This window comes from Falco punctatus (assembly GCF_963210335.1).
Source record: "Falco punctatus genome assembly, chromosome: 7".
NCBI lineage: Eukaryota > Metazoa > Chordata > Aves > Falconiformes > Falconidae > Falco > Falco punctatus.
In genome coordinates this window covers 54091708-54117273 of record NC_137587.1, presented here as the reverse complement: position 1 = coordinate 54117273, position 25566 = coordinate 54091708, and the positions used below count along the sequence as shown (strand labels likewise).

Below are 25566 nucleotides of genomic sequence, written 5' to 3'. Positions count from 1 at the left end.
AAAAACAAATATTTGACAAAAAAAAAAAGAATTGACTGCTTGGTGTGGAGACCCTAGCTAGCATTTATCGTGGTGGAATATCTGTATTATAAACTGAAAAAGGAAAATAGATTTTTAAGTGGTGAAATAAAGCCTGATATTGTCTTTGTTGTAACCACTAGGAAATTCAAAAGACAGATTAAATCTGGACACTTAATAGAAGCTTTTTTGAGGAAAATTAATATTTAAAGAATTGAAATATGTTGTTACTCTTTCAAATATAAATTGAAGCTTCTTATAATTCACACACCTGTAGTCCTTGCTATTAAAATAGTTTTCCACTAGTTCCACTGTTTTTACTCATCTTTTTGTTAGATACGAGGACTACTGGAGGCAAAAAAACAACCAGCCACCAACAAAAATACTGCTGTTGGCCAAGCTGAGTGGCAATTCTGATTTGTGTTCCTGCCCATGTCCAAGGGTTGATAGGGAATAGATGTTATCTTGGTTCATTTGATAAAGTGAACATCTGGTCGCTTGTCTCATGCTGTCATACACAGTATAAAATGACGTATGGCATGTGTAAGACAGGAAAGGCTGTGTGCACATTTTGCATTTCACTGTAGTTAAAGTATGTAAGACACTAAGCTTCCTGTTTTAAAGTTCTTAAAGTGTCACCTATTTACAAATCTGTTTATTTTTATTGATGGCTGAAGCCCTGGCAGCTACAGCTGTGGTTATGTCTAGTATTGAGAGGCCGGGGTGAACAACCGCTCATGGTATTCATCCATATTTCACATGTCCTTTCAAAATGTGGATGGGAACATTCTGACCTTTCAGAAATGTGACTTTTATGAAGCAATGGATTTTGCAAAAGTGTAGTAAGAGTGTATCTAAACATATCTGTGACTTGTACTTTACCTTTAAATTAATAACTTTTTAGACCTATGTGGCCAGAGCAGCTGTAACAATCTTGTCTTTCAGTGGATGTGGCTGTGTTGCAATAACATTTAGCACACAGCAGTTACTGCCTTTTTTGCCAAGATGAAGAATCTTTCATTTCAGTTGTTTATATTTGCTCTAATGGTGAAGACATTCTTTTGAGGAGATACAGGTAATAATGTCCCCCTCCCTAGCTGATGAATTATGGAAGCTTAGATGTCAGGCAGTTGAATAAATGAGGGGAAAAAATTGCTGGGGCAGATGGGACAGGGAATGGACTGATTTAATTCACATGTAAACAATGGGGATAGTACAGAGAGATGGATTTGCCATAGGCAGATGTTGTATAAAGATTTCCCTGCACCTTTAGGGGTCTGCAACCTCCCTTACGTCAGTTTTATTGCCAGATCTTAAGTGCTTTAGCTGTTTGCATGTCAGTGAGGTTCGGAAGAGATTTAGAAACATAGATTGATTAACGTCATATTGGACACATGTACAACATAGGGGTACAGTTGTAGTCTCTTAAGTTTTGTCAGTGTGACAGTGATCAACTGCTTCCAAAGCCTACAGTGCTCTTAAAAACCCCACAAAACGTATCTACAGCCAAAGTGTTATACTAGCGAACTTGCTTCAGGCTTAGTTTGGATTAGTGTTTTTCTTGGTGGGCGGATGTCAGGCTTAAGAGAGACTCCTGAAGGAGCAGAGGGGAAGGAAGAAAGAAAAACTCTTTCACTAACCCAAAGTGTTGCTAACATCATTATTTTGATGTTTTATATAGTTTACGCTATTTGGAAAAGGAACTACTGTGAGTTAAAGTGATGCCTTCCCTATTAAGTGTTTACCAAGTGAAATCTGAGACGGCTGGTTCGCAATTTTACCAGCAAGAGACTCTTCTGTATTTTTTTTGCCAGTACATTACAGTCCTATTACTTGGCTGCTGTCAAGTAAAATGTTTGCTTTTGCCCACTGCTACTTGGCTCTACTGGGTGAAGAGTCTTCTGCACCATCCTTCCCTCTTGAACTGGTAGATCTACTCAGTTCAGTATCTGAAAAATCCCCTGCTTCTCACAGGTTTTCTGAAGACCAGGATAATACTGTCCTGATGGTTAATTTCATAATTCTCACTGGTGAAGTTCTTGTTAGCAGTTGTGACAATGATTATGTCTCACTTTGCTCCTCAAAGCTTGATCAAGAGGTGTTTGCAAAATGGCACTGCATTTAGAACAGTTACACATACCTCAAAGGTCAAAGCTGCCAAGGGGGACTAAGAAATAATTTTTACAATTATTTTTGATGGCTGTGTAGTTCAGAACTTCCCTATCTGTCTCTGAAAGCAGAATTTCTAGTTAAGATCTTAAGCTCCAATTAAAAAAAACAGTGTATTTTGTCATTGTTTTAAAAAAGCTACAACTCCTTATTCCTAAATTCCTAAATGCTGTTGTGTTTGTCTTGGAGTTCACTGAAGCCAGAACATTCCTGATTGCCAAATCATAATGCTTATGTCTTAAAACCATGATTTACATAGTGTTAATGTAGCTAACTCAGTTTAAGCCTAGGACAGAGCAAAGAAGTGTCTAGACTGAAGAATGTGCTTTTGAACACGATGTTGGTCAAATCCACCTGCTTGCATCCATTGTGCAAACCCAAACAGATTCCTTGCCCAGGTGGGTACGTGCATGCTAGCACTTCAGTGAGGCTTAATTGATGCTAGGATTTGGGGGGGGGGGGGGGGCGCTTATGGTCTTGGCCTGATTCATAGTGTGTTTCTGGAGAGCTAACTAACTTGTTGTTCGTCGGACTCTATGCAGAACTGCTCTTAGCCTGCCAACTCATGTAGCTGAGGTGCATCCAGCTGCGCATGCTCCGTCTATTCTGTCTATTCCAGCTGGAGCTGGGCCATAGATCCAGTCCTAGGGAAGAGCTCTTCAGTTTGTAGCTGTCCTATGCTGGATTCTGTTAGAAGATGTGAGGGACGGACACTTTCAATAGCCTCTCTGTAAGAATACAGTGGTGGTAAGTCTCAGAGGTGAATGGTAACGTGGCATAACAGAGGAATTCTGTAACTATTCTATAGGTGGCCTGACATTTCTGTTGCAAGATAATTGCTTTACCGATCTGAATTGACTTAGTGCAGGAGGAAATAAACTTTGAAGGTCTCAGGAATTGGAGAGAAAATCAAGTAGACTTTGCTGGTCCAGAGGATGGGAACTGTTGGTTACACCACTTTACAGTACAGTTACTGTGGTCTGACTTTACCTTTGAGACTGTTTTGCAAAGGTTACTAACAGTTGTGCTGTTAACTTGAAACAACGTTTCACTTTTAAGAATACATTTTGCAAGCCAGTGATGGTTTGTAGAGTTGGCTGCAAGGAATGAGTAAGTCCACCTTCTGTGGTTCATGTGACTATAGCACCCTCTGCAAAGCACAAACTCTTCTGATCAGGCTGGGTGTAATGGAGTGTCCTTTTGAGACTGTAGGCAAGAACCTGTCTCTGGAACATTATCATGCAGTTAGTAACTGTTTTTCATGTTATTCTGAAGTACTGTACCTTTCTGTAGGGCAAAAGAAACGTGTTCTGCTTGGAGAATCCTTGGGTAATTTTGTCATTTAAAAATCAGAGTATTTGTCACCACTGTGGCTGCATTAAAGCAAACAAAGGAAATTAAGAGTGATTTGCAATGGTATTTCATATTGTCCTGTGAATAAAAATGTGCTTGATGCTTTATAATATCAAAGCAAACATAACAGAGTTTCAGATTGCCTTCTGATTGTTGCTGTTTTATAAAGATGTATAGATCTTTTAACTATCAATTGCTTTATTTTCCAGCAAAGACTAGGAGACTGATACATAGTATGCTGAAATTTAGTAGTTAAAACAAGCTTTAAGCAAGCACTATTTGCTGCATGAAGTAGTGGAAATGAAGAACAGCCAAAGTGAAGAACAGTGCAATGAAGTTTCAAAATTTAGTTGCACTTGTTTTGCTGATGGTGGAGCTCCGTATTGGCTATTTTGTGTTCCTGCTACTTACTCTGCATTGTACAGGTTGTCCCTGATCGATAGGAATGAAACGAGCAGGGCGTGACTGCCCTTTTCGGCCTAAGTGGAGCTTTTTGTAAACTGCTCAGGGAGTTATTTTTGTTGGAGCAGAGCATGATGGCACTGAGATTTGATCTTCATGGGATTGCGTTGGGGGTGCAGCTTCTCCAGGTCTACTGGCAGCGTCCATTGTGTTAGGGTCATGCATGAATCAGTCTTGTTTGGCGCTCTGCCCCTGAGAAAGGGAAGTAGCAGTACTTGGGTTATCTCACTTTTGCCGAAGGTCATGTACAAATTTTAGAAGCTTTTTCATTATCCTGTGTCTTGATTCATCTGATGGAAGAGCCTTGCCGAAAGAATAAAAATACATCTTTTTAATGAGAGGAAAGAACTGTCTGTTGGTGTTCCAGAATATGGCTTGTGCAATACTTTTATTCACTGGTCTGGTCTTTGAGCTCTTGACAGCCATGTCTGCCAGTTCAAAAAAGTACTGTGGTAGGAACAGTGTACAGAATGTAAGATTTTTTTCTGCATACCGGACCTCAGCAGTGAGGTCTTCTCATGGAAATAACACTACCAGTATTAGCTTGTCAGAGTAAAAATCAGGTTAAAAGTAAAATCTGATTAAATCCATGTATTAGGGAAGGGAATTAATTTTAAAAGTTAATTGTGAGTTCAGTGAACATACGCAAAGAGAATAAGTTAGGACTGAGTAAGGGAGCTACAAATGCAATTGACAGAAACTTCCTTTCCGAGACAATCTTAAATACTCTCTTGCCTGATGTTATTCTATATATGGGCACTTGAGTTGGGTACATGAATAGTCTTAGATAGTACAGAATTTTTATGAAAGTAGAATTGCTGTGTTCTTTTCTGCGATTACAACAACAACATGTTCTACAAGCTCTTGGTAGTCTTGAGAGCTGCTGTATTGGGAAGTATTTTTGTCTGCACTGGCCTCTAGGCTCATTCCTACTGGATAACCACATAAATACATTTAGGGTCTGAGTGGTGTAGAGTATATCAAACAAGGGGAAATTGCCGTGTAATGAGAAAGGAGCAGGAAACTGAAGATGGGGGAAATTAGGAAATAGACTACTAACTGCTCTGCAAATGAATCTTTTCTTTTTTTTTTTTTTTTTTTTTTTGTGTTCACTGCTTTTCATTAAGTTGTCTAGAAGTCTAGATGTTTGCTGAATAAACTATTTGGCTTGCTGGGTTTAGCGTTAACAGGACAGAGACGAGTAATTTGGGATGATGTAGAAAGTATGTGCTTAAGATAGGCATTTTCTGCAGAGTGGTTGGTTGGTCGTGAATCAAAGCACTGCATACTTACTGTAGCCAAGCTTGAGAGAATTGATCAAGATACTTTTTGACACCTAAAGAGAGATTGTTTCTTGAAGGTTGAAGGGAGTTGACGCTATTTTAAAATAACTGAAATATTTTATTATATTTTAAAATAACTGAAAATACATTTTCAAAGTAATGATATATCGGATAACATGTATGTATTGACCAAGTTTACATCAAAAATTTGAGTTAATGTTGTGTAATGAACCATTGCACTTCTTGTAGTGCTTTAATGCTATCATACTTTTTGATTTCTAGTAATGGCATTAATTCTTAATGACAAAATACTTGGCCTCATAACTCATGTGTTCTGCTTTTTTTATATGTGATCATAAAGTTGTCTGCTATGAAGATCTTAAACTTTGAGCTTGTTTTGACTTAGGAATTTCAAAGGATTTTGCATGGATTTTCTTGCAGTGCTGTATGTCTTGGCATAATTAATATCAAAGATCTTTAATTTGTGACATGAATGGATACAAATAATGTACACTTTTTGCTTCTGAATAGTCATATGCTTTAGAAGGGAACTTAGAGTAATTATTTGTAATTTTCATGTAGCTGGTTTAGCTCTTCATTGATTCTACTTAAAATGGCTTGAAAGAAGACACTACCCCATTTTCCTCTCAAAGTCTTGATTCTGTAAGTTAATAGGCAAATGTTTTGATTAGGAAGGAAGAACACTAATGCTGATTGAGCTTGCTTACTGCATCTTGCTGCTTTTTGAAAAAAGCTTCTGAGGACTACTTTTAATTAGAGGGAGGTTTTGTAGGATCTTCTAAATATTGAATAGCAGATCTCATTTTAAGGAGTCTTAGTTATTTGCATAATATTTTTGTAGTCCCTCTTAAACTTAGTCTTCTGTGTAAAAGCATTGGAAATTGTATGTAGTATGGGTATTTCTTACGTCTGACCGCTGAAAATGCTTACAGTGGATTGGAATCTAGTTAAATGGTAAGCCCTTCTTCCAGCCTCTGTCTTTTTTTGGTCAAATCTTTTGTTCAAAGGTTTGTAATAGCATTTCTAAATAGTGAAGGAATGGATGATTCGTCATAGTTGATTGCTGCCATTCACTTGAAAAATATACTCACGTTTAAGCTGTTGTGTAATTTTTAATTGGAAGGCAGCAGCTCTCCCATGAGTAAGCAGTCCTTCAGGCACTGTATTGGTTAGAAAAAATGAATAGTTTTTGATTACGTAGTGGAGTTACTGCAGATTTTTCCATGGCTGTAAGACTGCAAATCTACAAAATGTTTGAATCAGAGTTAACTGCCTATTATATCTAGGCTGTTTGTTGGGAGAAAACTAAGCTAGTAAATAGCATTTCAAGCACACTAGTTTTCGCTCTGTGGTGGTTTAGGTTTTTTTGTCATCTTACAGTAGTTTGAGGTTTCCCAAAGGGTAAGATTTATTTCTTTCTTTTTTTTTTTTTTGCTGTAACTTAAAATAGCTCTATCTGTATTTCAGCCCAGTGGCTTCTGTGCTAATGTAAACAGAGCTTATACAGAGATAATCACATTCACAATGCAGAACTTTTGTACTGATGGAGATATGGAGATTTCCACACTAGAGTTTAACAGTAAAGTGGGGGTGGGGGTGGGGGCAGCACTCCAATGACTGGAGCTGAGCCCTTTGTAAACCAGCCCCTGGATGTGCTCACATCATGAGAAAATGTTCAGATTTTTATTTCTTAAGAAAACTTCAAAACTAAATAAAATTGTCCCCTTAATTTATCATGTTAAAAGGGCAGGAAACTGTTATGTATAGACTATAGGACATTACTATATGATGGTAAGTTATGACTGTTCGAAGACTATAAGCTGTCTGAATAAATGAGCTTTTTTCCCCCAATCAAAATAGTGTGGCTTATCTAAAAAAAACTTATGATGAAATAAATATGGGGTTATTGTGGGAGGGGCTGGCTTTTGGACCATGGAAAAGATTTGACTAGACAAAGTGTTGCATTTCTGTACAACAGTGGTGCATGAATGACAGACCAAAAATACTGCCTTAAAGGTGACCTTGTGAGGATAAGAAAATGACTATGTACTGCTGGTTCTTTGTGTGCTTATAACAGATTTGAATTCGGATTTCCCGTTGTTAGAAAGTTTATAAAATGGATGCCTTAGTATTAATTTTTCCAAAAAGATGGTGCATATATGTGAGGGTAAGTACCTGCATAGGGAGGAGCATGTGAGAGCTGGGTATTTTCCTCAGGAGCAGAAAAGGGTTGATACCGGAATTCCACAGCTGTAATAGATGCTTCTTTGTTTACTATTTAGACTTCTTACATTCTTAGAGTTTATTCCAAGTTTTCTTCCAATTTTGCAGCTTCTTTTTTTCAGTCCCAAAGAAGAGGGTAGTCTTATATACTGCATTCCATTAAAACTTGCTGCAATAACAAAATACATATATATATTGTCCAGGATGTAACAGCTTTCGGTTTAACTTTTGAAAATATGAAGTGTCGCCTACCGTGCATTGTGCTTTGATGAAGTGAAAGTAAGAACCGGTCCTGTTGTATGTACTGACAAGAGGAGGTTTAATCCAACTTGCCTGCAGTTAGCTTTTGACTTACTAATGTAAAACATATGTCTGCTCTAATTCCAGTAGGAAACTGCAACACTTTCTTAGTTATCACAGGGTATAGGCCTCTCATTTAACAGTAATTACTACAAATGTTTGTATGTAGGATTTCCAGTGAGAACATTCAAATGGATCTTTTCAGCTGGCGTTCTAGGATCCTCGAGGTTCTTGATCTCCAGAAAGATCCAGTGAATTTATGGCTTCTTTAGATGCTGGCATTGCAGCATATATGCCTTGTGCAAAATTATTACTCTAGATTACGTCACTTGAAGAATTAGGTATGTTGCTTATGGCTATGAAGAGAACACAGGCTGCCTGGGATAATGCATCAGTTCATACCGGTTGCAAGCTGAGATAAGTCATTCTTCAGGGTCTGTTAGGAACAACTAGCTCACAGCTGCTCCTGAAAGCATCGGGTTTTGAAACAATCTAAGAAATGGTCGTTTGACTCTTCTGTAATCTCAGTCTGGTATGGATCTGTATTATAACAGAATAAACCAGAGCTTTAAGTATTAGTACCTGATGTCAGAATGTGTTAGCATTTTGAAGAATTTGGAAATTCAGGCAGAAGATCATGGACCTCTGTAGGCAATGCTGCTTAACTTGCCATAGATTCTGCTGTTGCTGCCTTAGACTTTTTTTGTGTCTTTGTGCATGTTCCAGTGTTTCTAAAGGAGCGTCATTTCCACTTAAGGTAGAGTTGCACATCTTTTTCCTAAGCAGCCTTTCGGTAGTTCAGCACAGCCTGCTGTAAGCCAGATAGAACTGTTGGTGTGCTTCTGCGATCAGTTGGATTGGTGTCTGATCTTGTCGGGAAATTATTTTTCAGATTGGTCAGCCCTACAATCTGGGTCAGTGCCTAAACATTTCTTCTAGAAGAGCAAAGGAGTTGTTCCTTCAAACAAGTGGTGAGGGAGGGAGAAAAGAGGGAGCACTTAATTGCTTAAGTAGTACAGTGTCAGATGTCTGCTACAGTCTTACTCATCTGAGGCACAGAGAAGCGATAGTGGTTACGGTAAAGAGTGCTTCAGTGGTTATGACAGTGGGAACCAAATTCTTTTTGTCACTTCCTTTTGGGAACTTAAACAGAGATGCCAGATGAAGCCTGTTGAAGGTGAGTATCTTCCTGAGGTTTCTGTTGCCTGTGTCACTGGGTCATTTTCCAGTGAAAAAGTTTTCTTTGAATCGGGACTGATGTTACATTGTATTTTGACAGGGAGGGGAACTGGCCTGTTACCAGCTATTAAGGAAATGGGGTAAGGTATGGCCAGTTTCTGTCGCAGCATAGAGTCAAAAGTGGAGGGGCTGGATACAGCTTCGTGAACCGCTCCATACTGTTAATGTGTGGTGTGGTTTTTAAAGAAACCCTGGGTAATATGTGGATCTCTATTATTTCACCCCAAAATAATAAGGTTCAAAATCTCTCCTGTTTTATTCCTTTTTATGTCAGAAGAGAAGCATGAATTCTAAGTAACTAACCTTTATAGCTCAGTTGTCACCATACTATGCCATGTATTTTGTTCAAGGTATTTACTATGCATATATATATACAGCTATAGGGGAAGGTGTAGGCCTTATTTAAGTATGCAGTTTAGTTGATGGCTATTGGAGTTATTTAGCTGAAACTTGTGCAACTTCTGTAAGCAGCAGCCTGTTGACTCTCCTGCTTAAGCATCGGTAAAACACATTGTCCATGCATTTTACAGGTGACATACATTGATGCTTGCTCTGTGAAAGCGGTAATGTTTTCACTGACTATAAGAACTTCCCTTCAACACAAGTTGTAAGAGTTCTGTCTTAATTCAAAATTAGGTTATCAAGCAGATTTCTTAATACTATGAAACAGTTGTATTTCGGTTACTGCTGGTTTGCTTTTCCCACTGCGGGGTTAGTCTTAGCAGTAAATGTCTTTTATTTCAGTTTTGCTCTCAAAATCTGATGCTTCTTTGGTTTTTTTGATGCATATCTATTCTTCTTTCTAGGCCTTTCTTAAACCTTTCCATGTCTAAATGGACTCCTGAATGTAATATAGTTTATACTCTAAAAGCGGATATGAAGAGTGAAGTTCCTTCTGATGCACCAAAGAGACAGGAGAGTCTGAAGGGGATCCTCTTGAACCCTGAGCCTATTGGGGCAGCCAAAAGCTTCACTGCAGAAGTTGAGATGATTGCCAGTAAAGTAGGGAATGAGTTCTCTCACTTATGTGGTGATTCTCAGAAGCAAAAGGACATGAATGGCAACCGTACAGACCAAGACAAAAGTATTGTGGTGCGAAAAAAACGCAAGAGCCAGCAGGCTGGTCCTTCATATACTCAAAATTGTCCTGATAAAGAAAATCAAGGAATCTTAGGATTAAGACAGCATCTAGAAACACAGAGTGAAGACAATGATTCTTCTTTTAGTGACTGTATCTCTTCACCTTCATCTAGCTTACATTTTGGAGACTCTGACACAGTAACATCTGATGAAGAAAAAGATGCTCCTGTAAGACACCCTCAGGCAGTGTTGAATACTACAAGTAGAACTCATAGTGCAAGGTCACAGAAGTGGCCACGGACTGAGGCAGACTCTGTACCTGGGTTACTAATGAAAAGGCCCTGTTTTCACAGCAGTTCTTTAAGAAGGCTTCCATATAGGAAGAGATTTGTGAAAACAAGTTCATCACAGCGGACACAGAACCAAAAAGAACGAATTTTAATGCAGAGGAAAAAGCGGGAAGTATTAGCTCGAAGGAAGTATGCTTTACTACCCAGCTCTAGCAGTTCCAGTGAGAACGATCTCAGTAGTGAATCCTCTTCCAGTTCTTCTACTGAAGGGGAGGAAGACTTATTTGTGTCACCTAGTGAAAACCACCAGAATAGTACAGCTGTTCCTTCAGGTAAAACTAAATTCCTGAGGTACTTTTTATTAATGAGCTTTCTTCACATACAGTATGATTTTCTTTGTGAGTGCTTTGGAGCAGTTGTTTTTGTGTTTTTGTAGAAATTAAAATACAAGTAAGACTGATGTACGGCAAGTAACGTGAACGTTACACCATAAGTTCTTGATGGAAAAAGTATATTCAGAGCTTCCAGTAAAATTACAACAAAATAAAGTCTTTGAACTTTAATGTGAAAGGCAGACTTAATGGTTTCTAAACAATGTACTGAAAGGTTGCGAAATCTTATTAGTCACATTCTGTGGAGTTGCTCCATTATTATATTTTTTTAGCAGTTGAATTGTATTAAAAATTTTAGCTATCATAGCTTTGTAAACTGATTGCAGGAATAACAATTTTATCTGGCTTCAGAATGCAGAAATATCTATTAATATCTATTCAAATATGTTTGAGAACTTAAACAAAAAAAATAACAAAAAAAGAAAAAAAATTGGTCGTTGTGATAACAGCCTGAGATAGGATTCAGTTGGAGGTAGCTTTAGTAGTATTGCAATAATAAGAGAAAATTCTAAAGCCTGAAGTTGTGGAAAACAAAGTGTTGTGTGTATATATATACTGAAAGTTTTACCTAGATAAACTTGATGGAATAATGTAGCTAGCTGGTTTACACAGATGTTTCTTTAGTATGTCATGACACAGTATTTGAGGGCATGCTTGAATGTTGGGAGTGGGTGGGTTTTTTTGGGGGTGGTGGTTTTGCTTTGTTTTGGTTGGGCTGGGTTGGGGGTTTTTTGTCTGTGGGTTTTTTGGGGGGTTAAGGTGGTTTTTTTGCCATCTGCCAATTTTCTTGCACTTCCTTTCACCTTAAATTTCCAGCTGAAAGACAGTCCCAAGTCTGGGACCAGTAACATTCATAGTGTTGTAGTTCTACCTTCTGTTTATCATTTCAGCTTTTTAGAGAGTTTGGGGAAGTAGATACATAGAACAGAGCATAGTGTTCATCTGTGCAGTCATGTGTTTTGCCTGATGACAAATATGTTCTAGAAAGTGAAACTGTATCTCAGACTGTGCTGATCATTCCTGTTAAGAAAAAAAGACTGAAAATACAAGGCGAGGATTAAAAAAAAAAAGTGTATGTTCATGTTAGGGCAGGATTTATGCTTGAACAGAGCCAGAGTACTAAAGACAAGATTATTGCTTGTTACCAATTGTAGCAGGAAAATAATGTCTGTGGTGTTCTTTAATGTACCGTTTGAATACAAGAAGTAAAATTTGTAATGCAAAAATCTTACTTATGTGGTGCTAGGGCTGTGTAAGTAACTGAAACAGAAGAACCGTGGCACAGACAAAATTATTTTCATGCATATTTGTGGAACAGAAATGTAACATTTTTTTAGGCTTAAAAAATTACATTTGACATGCATCTTCAAGCATATTGAAGGGTATGATTTGAAAATGATTAATGTATGGGAATATGCATACATTCATATTAAAAAGCAACTCTGGAAACTACTATATTAATGCTTCTTTTTCCAAGTTAATATTTTCTTCTCATTTTCAGAGAGCATGGAGTTTCATATAACTACAAAATTACATAGGACCATTAACAATTTTCTTCCCATACAGAGCACCGTGCAATGGTGAAACTGGTATGTCAATGAGAAAATGCAGGTTATAGCTTCTTGGACAACCATCTATTTCTAACCATGATAAATATATTTAAAGAGAGATCTTTCAATTATTTTTGTTGGTGTATTTACACTTTAAATTAAAGTTAAAGCCTACTGCCCTTTTTTAACACAAATTCGATTAATACCACTGTGCTTTTATTTCCCCTATCTTTTTGGAGAGAGATCTCTGTAAAAAATGATGTAATGATCAGTGAATAATTCAAGCTGTTCAAGTAACTTCTGATAATTCAGTGATTCAGTGTGATGTTATTTGGATGGTAGGAAGACGGGAACTTGCAATTTGTTTTATGTAGCTGGTTATGTGGAAAATGCATTGTCCGATGGCTTAATTTTTAACTACTTGAAAAGCACGCTTAATTCATTTATGAAATTATTCTCATGTCAGGAATGAAAAACCAATTAGCTCTGCACCATTTAATTGTAGATTAAAATACTGACATGAGTTGTAACTGAAGTAAGGTATGCTTTAAAGTGTGCTGTGGTGGCTGTACTTCAGAACTAACACTTGTAGCGAGCTGAGAAGTTGTTCTGGGTTTGAGTATGTGAATACTATGTGTGTTTTTTTCCAGTGGAAATATGTATTGATGGAAGAGTTTTGAGCATTTTATTTACATTGCAGATAAAATAGGAAGTTGAGCAGACTTCCTGTATGTGTCCTATTTTTAGTAAGATAAAAGTGTGATTAATACTTTCTGTAGCTTTCTGCTGTTACATAAGGCATTTCTAGTTGCTGAGTTAATTGGGACAGAAATGGGGCCAGCTGGAAAAATAGCTATGCAGCTTCTCTATATAGTGAGCAAGCATGATGGTATTTCTATATGAGGAAAGGGTTGTATTGCTAGTAATGCTACACTAGCTTGTTAATGTTAGGGGAAAAAATTTTTTTTGCTCTAGATTGACATGTGAAGGTTACGAGTGCATCTAGTGAAATTACGGAATATATTGAAGGACAAAGAACTTCTGCTAAGAATATGAGGACTGCAGCATATGTGTAAAAGTCCTAGAGGATAGACTTAAGAAAGGAGGAGAAAAATAATAATCAAAAAAGAAAATACAATATAAGAAGATAAGTTAATAACTGAATTTTTAATAGGCAGGCATCAAAGGGATATAAGTAGTCTTGTAACCTACTTAATAGCAACTTGTATTAAGGACATGTCACAAAATATTCACCTTGAATGTTGAGGTTCATCTAAAGATACAGTGCATTTAAGGAACTAGTAAACTTAGTGTATACTGTTCTGGAAAATGTTTCTTCCTGATTATCGCAAGAAATTAAAGTAACAGATCTTTTTAACCAAATAAGTGTTCAGTAGGTTAGTTCTTGTAGTTAAGTTTTATTAACTTGGCTGTTTTTTGAAAATTACACGAATGGAGATGTGTCTGGGGTTTTGTTTGTTCGTTTTAACAAAACCTTTACCAAGAAGGCCCCAAACAACAATATATAGGTTTTTTCTTACTTTTCCTTTTCTGCCAGGGCTTCAGCTATTCTGGTGAAACTTTGTGCTTTGGGAGTGGGAGAGTATTGAACAAGTACAAAATCCTGACACCTGAGAAGAATTATGTTGTTTTACCGGCTTTTTGCCATTAAAGGCAGTTGTCCTCATTAAATCTGGGATTACCAGATGAAGCTCATTCAGGAGACAGAGGACAGTTGGGGGCATAAGGACAATGTAAAAACAACTACATATAGTTTAACAGTGCAGTTAAAAGTCAAAGGTGCAAGTGCTTTCAGGGGTGTATATTCTAATCCGAACGTTGATTGGTTGGTTTTAATTGAAATACTGTGTTTACAATTAAGATGATTGCAAGCCAGAATGTTTCTGCTGTGAGACAAATTTTGGTTCAGTTTTGTCTAGGTAGCCCAGAAACTTTTTTCTGACCCTTGGAGGACCTGTGTACACACCTGTAGAGATAATTCTCTTTTGCCTTGCCTTGTCAAGGTGGCAAAATTTCAGCTTTGGCTGTAATTGGATCTCCGTAACATTGTAGTGCAAATTTTCTGGTACACTTGCACAGGTATTGATTTTCAGCTTGGATTTAAAGGGCTGGGGGTGCCATTTGGAGACAGCCCATCTGTGGAGGGAGGTCTAGCAAGAGCTAAAGTTGGAGCAAGTTTTTAGTCTCACATACTCTGATTTGGTAGTTAAGCTGAACCCCAGGAAATGGGAAGGTGTTGCTGTGAAAAAAAGCTGGGCAAAATTTTGCATTGTTGTAAATTGTTCACCTAATAGTACTTAAAATTCCTTTAGGGATGTTACTTTATATTTTTGAGCAGCTACTGCTAAACAGGCCTTGCCTCTTCCCTTAGAATGTAAAGCTGATGAGAAGCTGCTCCAGTTTTTTGTTCAAAGCTGCTTAGAATGATAAGACTGACTTTATTCACTACCATCCTCTTGATTCCTCTAACATATTTGTTGTCTGTCTTCCAAAAATGTTGTGTACAGACATCTGATATTTTAAAAGCCAGAGGCTGGTGAAATAAACATAGTACTTCACATTCAAATTATTTTAACAGGTTCAACATAAACATGTATTAAGTGGAAATGAGCTGCCTGTAGGAGGGATTAAGTAACTGAAGAATAATCAACTAACAACTACAGCATGCCCTCCTTTTCTCACAGTAACTGATGCAGCTCATAATTCAGAGCTTTTATCTCAATAGCATTAGTGGACAAGGAAGTGAATACATGTCATTTCTACCCGGTGCCTTACTAGAGAGGGGTTGGGGAAGAGCTGGAAAATAGTAAGGAAAGAAGTGCCTGGCTTTGTGAACGGTTGATATTAACCGTTGTTGCTATATCTGTCTGCTGTGAGTTGGAGTTTTAAATAGCTACAGTAATAAAAGTTAGTGTGGAATTCACTTCAGCACTTCGCTGTAGCTGCTGCAGGTTTCTGTGCTGAAAAGACGCTACTTACAGAATTGGCTTGCTGTACTGTTGCTGATAGGGCTAAGACTGACGTGCTTGGTTAAGAACAGTCAGCAGAGTTTTGAATTAGTCTGTACTAGCGTGGCTCACAGTTGGAGACGATCCCCTAAATTCTGGTTGTTGACTGTCTTTTCCACCAGGGTGCAGACTTGTGAATGATTTGTATGTTTTTGAAAATTTCTCCCATTCTGCACAGCTATTGGGAAGTATATTCCTAGTAAGTCTCGGGTGCAGAAAAACTCACCTTCTGAACTAGTGTCACCCAACACTAAGGGGGCAGGCAGGTTCTTCTAAGAATCCTTGGCAGAATGATAGTGGCACTAAATTGTAGTTACAATTAAAGCGTCATTTTCTTAGCATGATATTATGATTAGAATGGCACAGAATTTATGATTAGAATGGCAAAGAATTTCTATAAGGATCAATGTAGTTCAATCTATAAATAGCATAATACAGGATTTGTAATACAGCTTAATTTCTGATCACCTGGACCCTCTGCAGATCAGGTCAATTCTTAATATGTCATTTTCTATATCAATAATCGTAACCTGGACTTGAGAATCATATACAAGAATACAAGTCACTCGGTCCTTTGAGAAAGCCGATGATGGTGGGGGCATCCCTGGCCGGCAGGGGGTCACAGTTCTCACTGGCCAACACCAGCTCTGGTCCAGATTCCCGCTTAGGACTTGTAACTGCTTGATTTTTATAGACAATGCGCTGTTAAGCATGCCTGTTCTGTGACAGGGTCATCAACACCACCTGGTTGGCCGGGTGCCTGGGACCTTCAAGGCCAGCAAGGAAGGGAGTAATCGTCCTGGCGCCCAGGAATCATGAGGCTGATAGGGAGGGGAAGAAGAAATCTGTTTGGTTTGTCTGCTTGGTTCACAGGGCCTTCAGAGCCTGAGAGTGAGGAGAAAGGGAACGAATATGTGACCTGCTTGATCCCAGAGAATGGCTGCCTACTTCATAAAACGGTGTTAGTTACACTAACCGTGTTAGCAGGGGTCGGGAGCAGGTACTGTTCACACCTAGTTCAAGAAGTTTGAAAGCCAAACAAGGGAGTACTCTGACACTAGTGGGATATTATTATTTTATCCATTTCAAGCTGAATTACTCTCTAGGTCATTATCCTGAACTCACCAGCACAAGGTGCTGTACGGGCACATAGTACCAGCAAGTTCAAGAAGACAGACACGCAGCCAGCTGTCCATGAGCAATGATTAGGCCAGAAAGTGCCCCCTGACATATGGAGCGTTGCTGTGGATGCCGGGTGGTGTGAGAGCTTTCAGTTAGAGGTTGCAGTCTGGATTTTCTACTCTGACTGCATAGTTTTGCCTGTTGCAGCTCACAGAGAGAACGTGAGCCTTTGGTCTGATCCAGTGAAAGCCTGGAACTCAAAATAAGTAAGCTCTGTCACTGGAACTGGACTGCTTATTTTAAATCACTTAGGGCTTGGTCAGATTGTCTTATTTGAAATTGTGTATTGTAAAACTCCTTCACAGTCTTGCATGTAGTATTTTAACACGTTAATTGCAAAATAGATGTAAAATACCCTCCAGGAAGGACAACAATCAGCCAAGCATAAATTTTGATATTACACTAGTGTTACTTATGTCCTTGGTGGAGTACTTGTGTTGATGATTGATCAATCTCTGAGTTATGCCACGATCTTACAGAGAGAAGTAATAGTATAATTATATATATTATACACAGAGTATAATTATATATATTACATGCATTACGCTGTGCAAAGCTAAGTCTCTTGCTTATTTCTGGTTTATAAAAGTATTTGATAGACCACACGCAGTTCTGGGAAGCAAGTTTTAGAATCAACAGAACCCGGCAGTTACAGTTCTGAAATAATATTAGAACTTTTGGAGGAAGAGTTTACTGATGTAAATATATTACATGATGTTAAACTTAAAAGTTATATTCTGCTTAATAAAGTACTTTAATTTGACAGTTTTACTTTGTGATGTAGGGCTTGGAGAAGGGAGTGTTTTGGTTTTTTTTAAGGGTTGTTTATCATTTTGAGTGCGTTCAGATTTGGATTCAAGCCTGTCTAGTTTATTCCTTCTCCTAGACTGGCTGAGCACTAGGTTTCTGTCATAAAATCTGCTTTTAAGAGAGAGGAGAAAAGCTGCTGTAAAGAAGTTACTGATTATTAGTTATGTGCAAAACAGAATTACTAACTGCTGTTGACAGATCTGAATTGCTGGGACATGCAAAACTTGCAAACTAAAATTTGGTGTTTTGCATGGTTTATAAAATATTATTTGTGGATGTGAGTAGGGAAAAAAACCAAAATCCTGTGGAAACTAATAAAATTCTTGCTGTAATGTTCAGCAGAAGTTTTTTGTTTTTAACTAGCTCATTTTAAATGGATAATGAGGCTTTCAGTGGTAGCCCAAAGGCTAAATTACTCAAAACCAACTAGAGTATAATTTGCTTGCTGCTTTTTGTGATTCAGGAGATGACAGGGTAGTAGTGCATACCTGCAGGAGGATAATTTTCTGTTTGTTTTATAGCCATAGGTATAATGCTGGAAGTAGCACAAAATACTTCTCGCAGATCTGTGTAACTATTTTCCTGCCAACAGTCCAGTGACCCTTCCCCTTGAAGGGAGATTACCTTCAAAGAGTATAGGATTAATACAGTGACACTCTCATTATACAGAGTTAGCTGTTCTCTTACAAGGTCAGTCATTTAGATGATACATTGATGAGTAAGGTAGTCATATTTACACTTCAAGTAAGATCAGATTTGCTTGAAGTGCATTCCAGACAGAAGATGACTGTCAGTGACTGGTACATGCATAAAAGCAAATAAATGAAGTATACCTTGTCATGGCAGACTATATAAAACATCCTGTGTAGTAGACTGCAGGGTGAAAAGTAATACTGAGAAGTATATGCAAGTATTTTGTCATCTGGTATATTTCTGGATTTGGATTTCTTTTTTTGTTGTGGTTTGTTGGGTTTTTTTTTTCCTGGGCTGTTGGTATGTTTGGTAAATTGTGCAGTATGTTAGAACTGGGATTTATTGAAATATCAAATTCTGTTCGTTTTATGTCCTTCCTAAGAAATTTGCTTCACAGGTGTGCTTACATACCAAGTATACTCCCATGTAGATCTAAAGATGTAGACACCTTACAGATATGTTCAGCTGTTTACTGCTCACGTGTAGCCTTGGGTTCACCAGATGGCTCCTAAGTTACATATGTGGTAAATATTTGAGGCATGCAAGTGTCTCAGAATTCTTTTGAGCAAGTATTTTTAGAAACAATACAGCAAAACCTTTGAGAATCCATTTATTTCTGCACATCAGTCATCTCACTAAAGCAAGCTTCCTTGTGCATTACAGGGTTGTGCACTTTTAAAATTCAAGTTAACCATCCTGAACTACTCTGACTGACATACCAGTAAAGTTCACCTTCAGACGCTAATTTAACCTGCAAAGTTACATTCTGTGGAACTTGAAAACATCATGGCTTTACTAGGATTAGTTCAAACCACCAGACTTGACTTTTAAGTGCGTTTGGCAGAGAATTGTTTGGAGTTTTTTCAGCTTTGGTACTACAGGACATTCAAAAAAGACATCTTAAATTTCACTAGATTTTAGTATCAGTACAGTTTTAATTCTTAATTGCCTTGTAAATGAAATGCTCTGGTGCTAGGATAAATCCCTTGTATACGAGCTTGCTGAAGTTTCAGGGCCTCTGCTTGACAGCTGTGTTGCTGCTCACGTGCAGGCCCTGTATTCCTGCCAGCCCTTCAAGGAGGCTGTTCTCAGGAGACCTCATTTTTATATTTCAAAGAGTTTTCTCTGTTTTAACACTGCCCTTTGCTCTGCTTTGTGGGAGCTTGTCTACATCAGAATAAACTGGTGTGGTTTTGTTTGTAATGTTTCAAAAACAGTCTTCCCTTCCTTGTAGCAATGTTTGAGGAGAGGCAAAGAAGAAACGCTAAATCCTGTTGACAATGAAAGTTGGGGATTTGTGCTGCTTAGTACTAGCAGCTCTATGGCTAGTGTCTGGTTACGGAAGAGCTACTTGATAAGGGTTATGAACTGTGTTGCTAATGTTGCTGAGGTTTTACTATTCAGCTGATTTGTTGATGTTTGGATAAATGTAATGAAACCAGTTTGCATTGGCCAGGTGTCAAACTTGTATATGCTGTTCTCCAGACTACTGCCTTGCCATACAGCTGAGAACAGTCAGTCCGTGAAGGATGTATGTGTTGACTTGAATGAGACCAAATTCTTCAGGCACTTTCTTGGAGACATTTGCAAATCTCAAAATGCTAGTTTGCTATTTCTGAGCTGTCTGTCTCATTTATTCAGTAATTTATTTTGTGCACAGTGGTATGACTACAGTGAATAATCCATAGCTCAATTTAAGTAGCTCAGACTTGTCACTGTCAGTATTACAGCTGTAGAGAAGTGTTTCCATGTGTCTAGGTGTTAGGCTGGAACTTTAATCATTCTTCCTGAAGTGGAAATTGTTTCCTATCAAAACTTCTCTGTATTGCATTTGTGGGGTTTTGGTGGTTGTTTTTTGCTATTGATGGTTTCATTTTAGCTTTCTCTGTCCCAGTATATGATTGTTAATGCCACTGAAAGTGTAAAGATGTTTATAAGCACCAATGGATTTGTGGTCTTCATCTTGTTGAAGAAATAAAAATGCATATGAGTCGGTGCATCATTTTTTCTCCTGTTGCTGCTGTTTACCTTGAGACTTTTAATACCTACAAAAATATTTTTGGAAAAAAACAGCTATTAGTGATAACAAACCACCACTGCTTTGCTAGTTTGAAAGTTTATTTTGTTTTTATATTAAATGACTGAGTTTCATTGGTGTTACAGCTAATAAAATTTACCATAATTCCTTCCACTACACAGCAGAATGTAAGCTTGCATATATCTATCTCTGCCCCATCTTCTGCCTCCTTCCTCTTTTTATTTACTTCAGTTTTTACAGCATATTTTCTACCATTAATAATTAGGTCATGTATTTAATAGCTGCACCTGAAGTTTTGGCATATACCATGAAATTCTGTACGTGTATCTCAAGTCTAGGAGGGGAAAAAAAGTCCCTCACAATGACAACTCCTGAGATAGATGAAGTATACAAACTTTCTTCTTCCTTTTTCCTTATCAGGAGGTATCGATGAAGATGTTGTGGTGATTGAAGCATCCTCCACTCCCCAGGTCACTGCTAATGAAGAAATAAATGTTACCTCAACAGACAGTGAAGTGGAGATTGTCACAGTTGGTGAAAGCTACAGGTGAGACTTGTATCTCTTTGTGTTAATGCAGTTTTGCTTGACTCCAAGTTTGTCACAAGGCTCTGTATCATTAAAAGCCCATAAGGTAAATGTCGTAGAAGTTATAGCCAGGATGCATGTTTTAAAGCAAACAAGAAAGCCCAAAACCAAAACCCCAAACAGACAGAAAACAAAACCCACAGCTTTGCCAAAGCTTGACAGTTCAAGTAATCTGGAACTGTTGTGGTGGTTGTAATTATTGTAACTGATGGGCAGAATTTTGGGGAGGCAAAGCTGCAGTGAGATCCTAGGGAGAGCAAGTTTAGGCTGAGTTAACTATCTAGGGACTAGCTGAGCATTCCTCCAGAAAGCATCCTACTTTTTTGAAGCTGCTGCTGTATGTGCTTTCCTGTTCTTCCATGCCTCTCTGGAAGTTCTGTTCCATATTTGTCAGATTTTGCTGAACCTAATAAAGTGGAGTTCCTTTAAGAAGGGAACTTGAAATAGTCATGTGCATAGGACTGCTGGAGATGCCTGCCTATTATGTATGATTTTGTATTTGTAAACATGAAGACAAAATTGTAGAATATGAAGAATGACTATCTCTTTTTTAGAAAAATAATGACAAAGGAACAGTAGGCAGTAAATTATGAAAACATTCCATCTGTGTGTTGTCAAATAGTGCTTTGACTAATTCGATTTTATACTTAAAATAACAGACAGTTTTTCATGCAAAAATCACTTTTATTGGAACAAATATCACATTTAACAAATCAATTTAAGACAAATGTGTGCGTAATATAAATTTGATACACAGTTGAAACTAACTAAATTTTTTGTTAAACTCACACACAAAGGATGTCAGACTCACAAAAATAGGCAGCCTGAATCTATAGTGAAGAGGAAGTGGAGAGAGATGAGGGAAATCAACATCTAAAAAATTCATTTCTTCAACAATATATTTCTTCTGTTTAAAAGAAGGCAAAAGCTGCAGAATCAACAGATGTTCTGCCTTGAGGTGATTAGAAACGCTCCTACAAATAGGTGATTTATCTACATGAATGAATTGTTGAGAAGAGTCATTAAAACTCACAAAACAACATTATGCTTGAAAAGACTTGAGCTAGATTGAGTTGATGCTTTAGCTTCTTATAACGTGCATGTAAAGCTTAAAAAGTAAAAAATTAGGCTAGGTGAAAGTGATTGTGCTTATAGAACAGTAATTCAAACCTGTTTAAAGACAGATAAAATGCTTTTAAAAAATAAACAGCTTTCTCTTCCTAGCATCAATAAGAAACATTTTATATAGTAGCCAACCCCCCATTTTTATTGATGTCAATTGTGTCTTTACTGGTGACCTAAGTGAGAAGGAGACTGAATTGAGGGCACTTTCTGGTGAGTTTAAATTTTTGGCCTGTTTGTTTTGTTAGACCTTCTAACATGTGGATTTCTCAAAGGCATTTGATTATTTATCTTTTTTTTTTTTTCCTAAGATCACAACAGAATGTTCAAATCATGTTTTGCTCTTAACTATTTACTGTACTTGGCTGTCAAAAGTGGAGGAAAGACATTGCTAAAAATGTTCAGCTGAAAACTTTTTGAGAAGATTAAAGAAATAAATGAGTGTCACTTTTTTTTTTATTGGAAAAGTCATGATTCTGTGTTTGAAAAAAATAAAATAGGGTAAGAAAACAATTCCAGGAAGTTTGCTATGAGGAGGAAAAGCTCAAATTGAAGTCTTAAGCCTGAAATGTTGGGAACTTCTAAACTAGTCTCTTATACTTTGAACATAGGGTATTCCCTACGCAGACTTTCCTGTTTCGAACAGTTTTGCCAACCACAATGTAAGAAACAAAGGCAGCTCTGGGACATCTACATGATAATTCAGTATAAAATTATAAATGCTGTAAGTGAACTGAACTTTATGAAGATTATTTACCAAACTCAGAATACTGTTCAGAGTGAAATAAATAGTTACTTTTATTCTTTATAACTCGTGTATAGGTAGAAGAGGTTACTGTGGTTTTCCTTTAAAAGGCAAGGATGTGTTTTGGATGGAAGTGGGGAAAAAAAAAAGTAACATCAGAAATGGAAATTGAAGATCTCTTTTGACACTTCATAGTACTGCTAGCTTTTTTCTGTGAAATCTGAAGCTAAGCTTTTTAATGCTTGTTATATACATTGAACACTCTGGAACTAAACCTTTTTTTTCCTCCAAAAATCAATTATTATTTGAGTAGCTGTGTATATCCCATATGCAGTAATATATGGACTTACAGAATGCAAATTAGTAGTAGTGAAAAAGATTGTAGATTTGAAAAAGTTTACTTAAATTTTGGAGTCTGTCACTTCAGCATTTGTCTTTATACAGAGCTTTCGGCAGGGAAGTTGCAACTTTACAGCTGGCAGTTTCAGAAAACGTAGAAGTTCTGAAGTATTGATCTTGACTGTTATAAGTAAAAGATGAATCTGATAGTAGGCTCTAAATTTAAGCTGTAGTAAGAACCTATGGTTAGGATATTTAAGCATGTTAAAGCTGGTTTTTCTGCCTTCCTAAATGGAAGGTAAAAAATATTATTTCTTTTAAAGTACCTTTAAACAAGTGCCCATGTATAGATCATAGGAATATTTTAATTTATTTAGAATTTACGAGTGAAACTTACTTTGAAAGGACAGAAATAACATAAGAAATCTGTGTTGGTTTCTTCTTCCATGTCATTCATTTTGCCACTTCCATCAAGAAGTTGCTAAGTACTGATGACTATTCCCTACTCCTCCCTTCTCCCTCAAGATAAGGCCCTTTCCAAAGCACAGAGAAAGTCAGTCTTTGATATAACATAAACTGCAGCGTCAAGCAGCAGTGTAGCAACTGGCATCGCAGCTAGGAGGATGAGATAGACAGTATCTACCAAAATGCTATGAGGCCTTCACTGATGGTCCTTTTCTAATTAAGAAAAAGCTATTAAGATCTGGTTGAGAGCCATCTTAGCATTAAATGGACTAAACAGTTTGGTCTTACATACTTCAGAGGTGGACTGACTTAGTCATTTTGAAATTACCTGGACTCAGCCACAGACTGAATATACACAGCACCGTGTAGCTAACATATTAATTAGTCATTCAGAATAATGTCCTGTTTAATCATAACAAGGAAATAAAGACCTAGACCTCTAACTTTAAGACTGTTTCAATTCAGTAGGCCTTAGTTTCCACCTTTATCTTTGCTTGAAATCATATCTGATTCAGTAACTCCTGGAGATTATTTGCTCACTGTACAGTTGTGTTCTGGGCCTTCCTTCTCTTAATCTCTAGTTTGATGCTATGTCATGTTGTCTGCTTGTTCTTTTGTGCAAGAAGAAATCCAAAGAAATTTTTTATCATTGAGTTTACAGCTTGCATTGAAAGACAAAACATATTGAGGTACTGTAGGTGCTGTACTGGTTTTGATATAAAGCTGGAGTTCCTGTAAGAGAAGTAAACGCTGGCGATCCTGGGTACCCTTCCACAGCTAATTTCATCTCTCGTTTACTACCAAACCCCAGGTGCTGCTACAAACCGTAGCGCTTAGTTAACTGAAGAGGAGGGGAAGATGAAATAGAGGGGGACGCCTCATCATCCCCTTGTATTACCAGAGTGCACCTTGGGTCCCTAGAGAGTAATAGTAAAGTTTTTAAAGGGGCCTGGGAGGTAAATGTCCTTCTGAAGTGTTAATAAGACACACACAAAGCACAAGCAAATCAATTTGGACGTTATGTAAACCCAAACTTCAAAGAACATGTGCTGTTTTGAACCAGCCTGATCTTTAAATTACAGTGACATTGAAGAAACTGAAGTGTGAGCCAGTTGAGAAGGCTGCAGCAAGCATGCTTTTTGCACAACAGGAAAATACACTGATCTTTGTTATTGAGTTACACATACAGGGGCGGAGTACAGGCAGCACAGAAATGTAAACTGAGGTCTGTGGTGACCTGTGCAGTGGGTTTGGTTTTGTTTTACTGAAAGTCAGTCCCCTTTCTTCACATTTTCCTCTTGTGAATTTCTGAAGCCTGAGCACATTGTTTTTCCAAACTGGAAAATAAGAGCCACTTGATTTATGTAAATACTGGAAAATTAAAGGTTTTCTGACAGCGAACTGGTAAATACAATACTGTAAAAATATTCTTCCCTTAATTAAAGACAGTATCCTCTTAAATTCCAAAGCATCGTTGATTTGAGTGTTTGGGTTTTTGTGGCTAAACAGAATAGAATGGGCGTTTGTGTTACACTACAGAGATGAAACCATCCCTTTGCTTAGTTACGGTTACAACCTTGTAATTTCCTCTCCTGAAGCTACATTTCATTCAAGTGTTACACAGCTGTGTCCTTAGAGGAGGGGGAGGGAAAAAATAATCGAGAGAAAAATCCAGAGATTTTTTGCACTTTTAGAACATTTTGGAAATCTAAATTACAGAAATTATCTTCTGAAAATAGTCTGTCACAAGTTAACATGCAAAAGAACTTAATGTTTACACAGTTTTTATTGTCTTTATGGTTCTGTTGTCATTCATCGATCTGCCATTTCAGGCTGCATAGGTTTTGTATGTGATTTGGAGACTCTTCATTTACTATTAACAAAACACAACATCAGATATAATTGCTGCCTGACAGCAGTTGTAATTTTTTATAAATTACTTGTATGTATTTCTTAGGAACATGGTTAAAAGTCCTTTAAACTGTACATGTTGGATATTTGCCGTTATGTTATTTGGTACAGGCTGCAGTAACGTTTGTAAGTACACGTCTAGTGGATGTGGAGTGTTTCAACATAACCAAATGCTTTTCTAATAATGAAAAAATATTTCAAATAGCTTCTCAAACAGTGAGAGAAAAATTTAATAATGGCAAAATTTAGGTCAATACTTAAGGTGT

At 37.5% G+C, this 25566-nt stretch overlaps 1 protein-coding gene across 11 annotated transcripts in view; it reads left to right on the top strand.

Annotated features, from left to right (window-relative positions):
• The window catches only part of RNF111 (ring finger protein 111), a 60956-nt gene that overhangs the window by 10086 nt on the left and 25304 nt on the right, over positions 1 to 25566 (top strand). For 3 of the 11 annotated variants that reach the window (XM_080396612.1, XM_080396611.1, XM_080396619.1), the window contains exons 1-3: positions 9027 to 9148; positions 9875 to 10770; positions 20553 to 20679. In XM_080396612.1, the coding sequence (XP_080252738.1) occupies positions 9087 to 9148; positions 9875 to 10770; positions 20553 to 20679 (1085 nt within the window). In that variant the 5' untranslated portion in view covers positions 9027 to 9086. The other 8 variants (XM_080396614.1, XM_080396613.1, XM_080396610.1 and 5 more) reach the window with 5 other exon arrangements.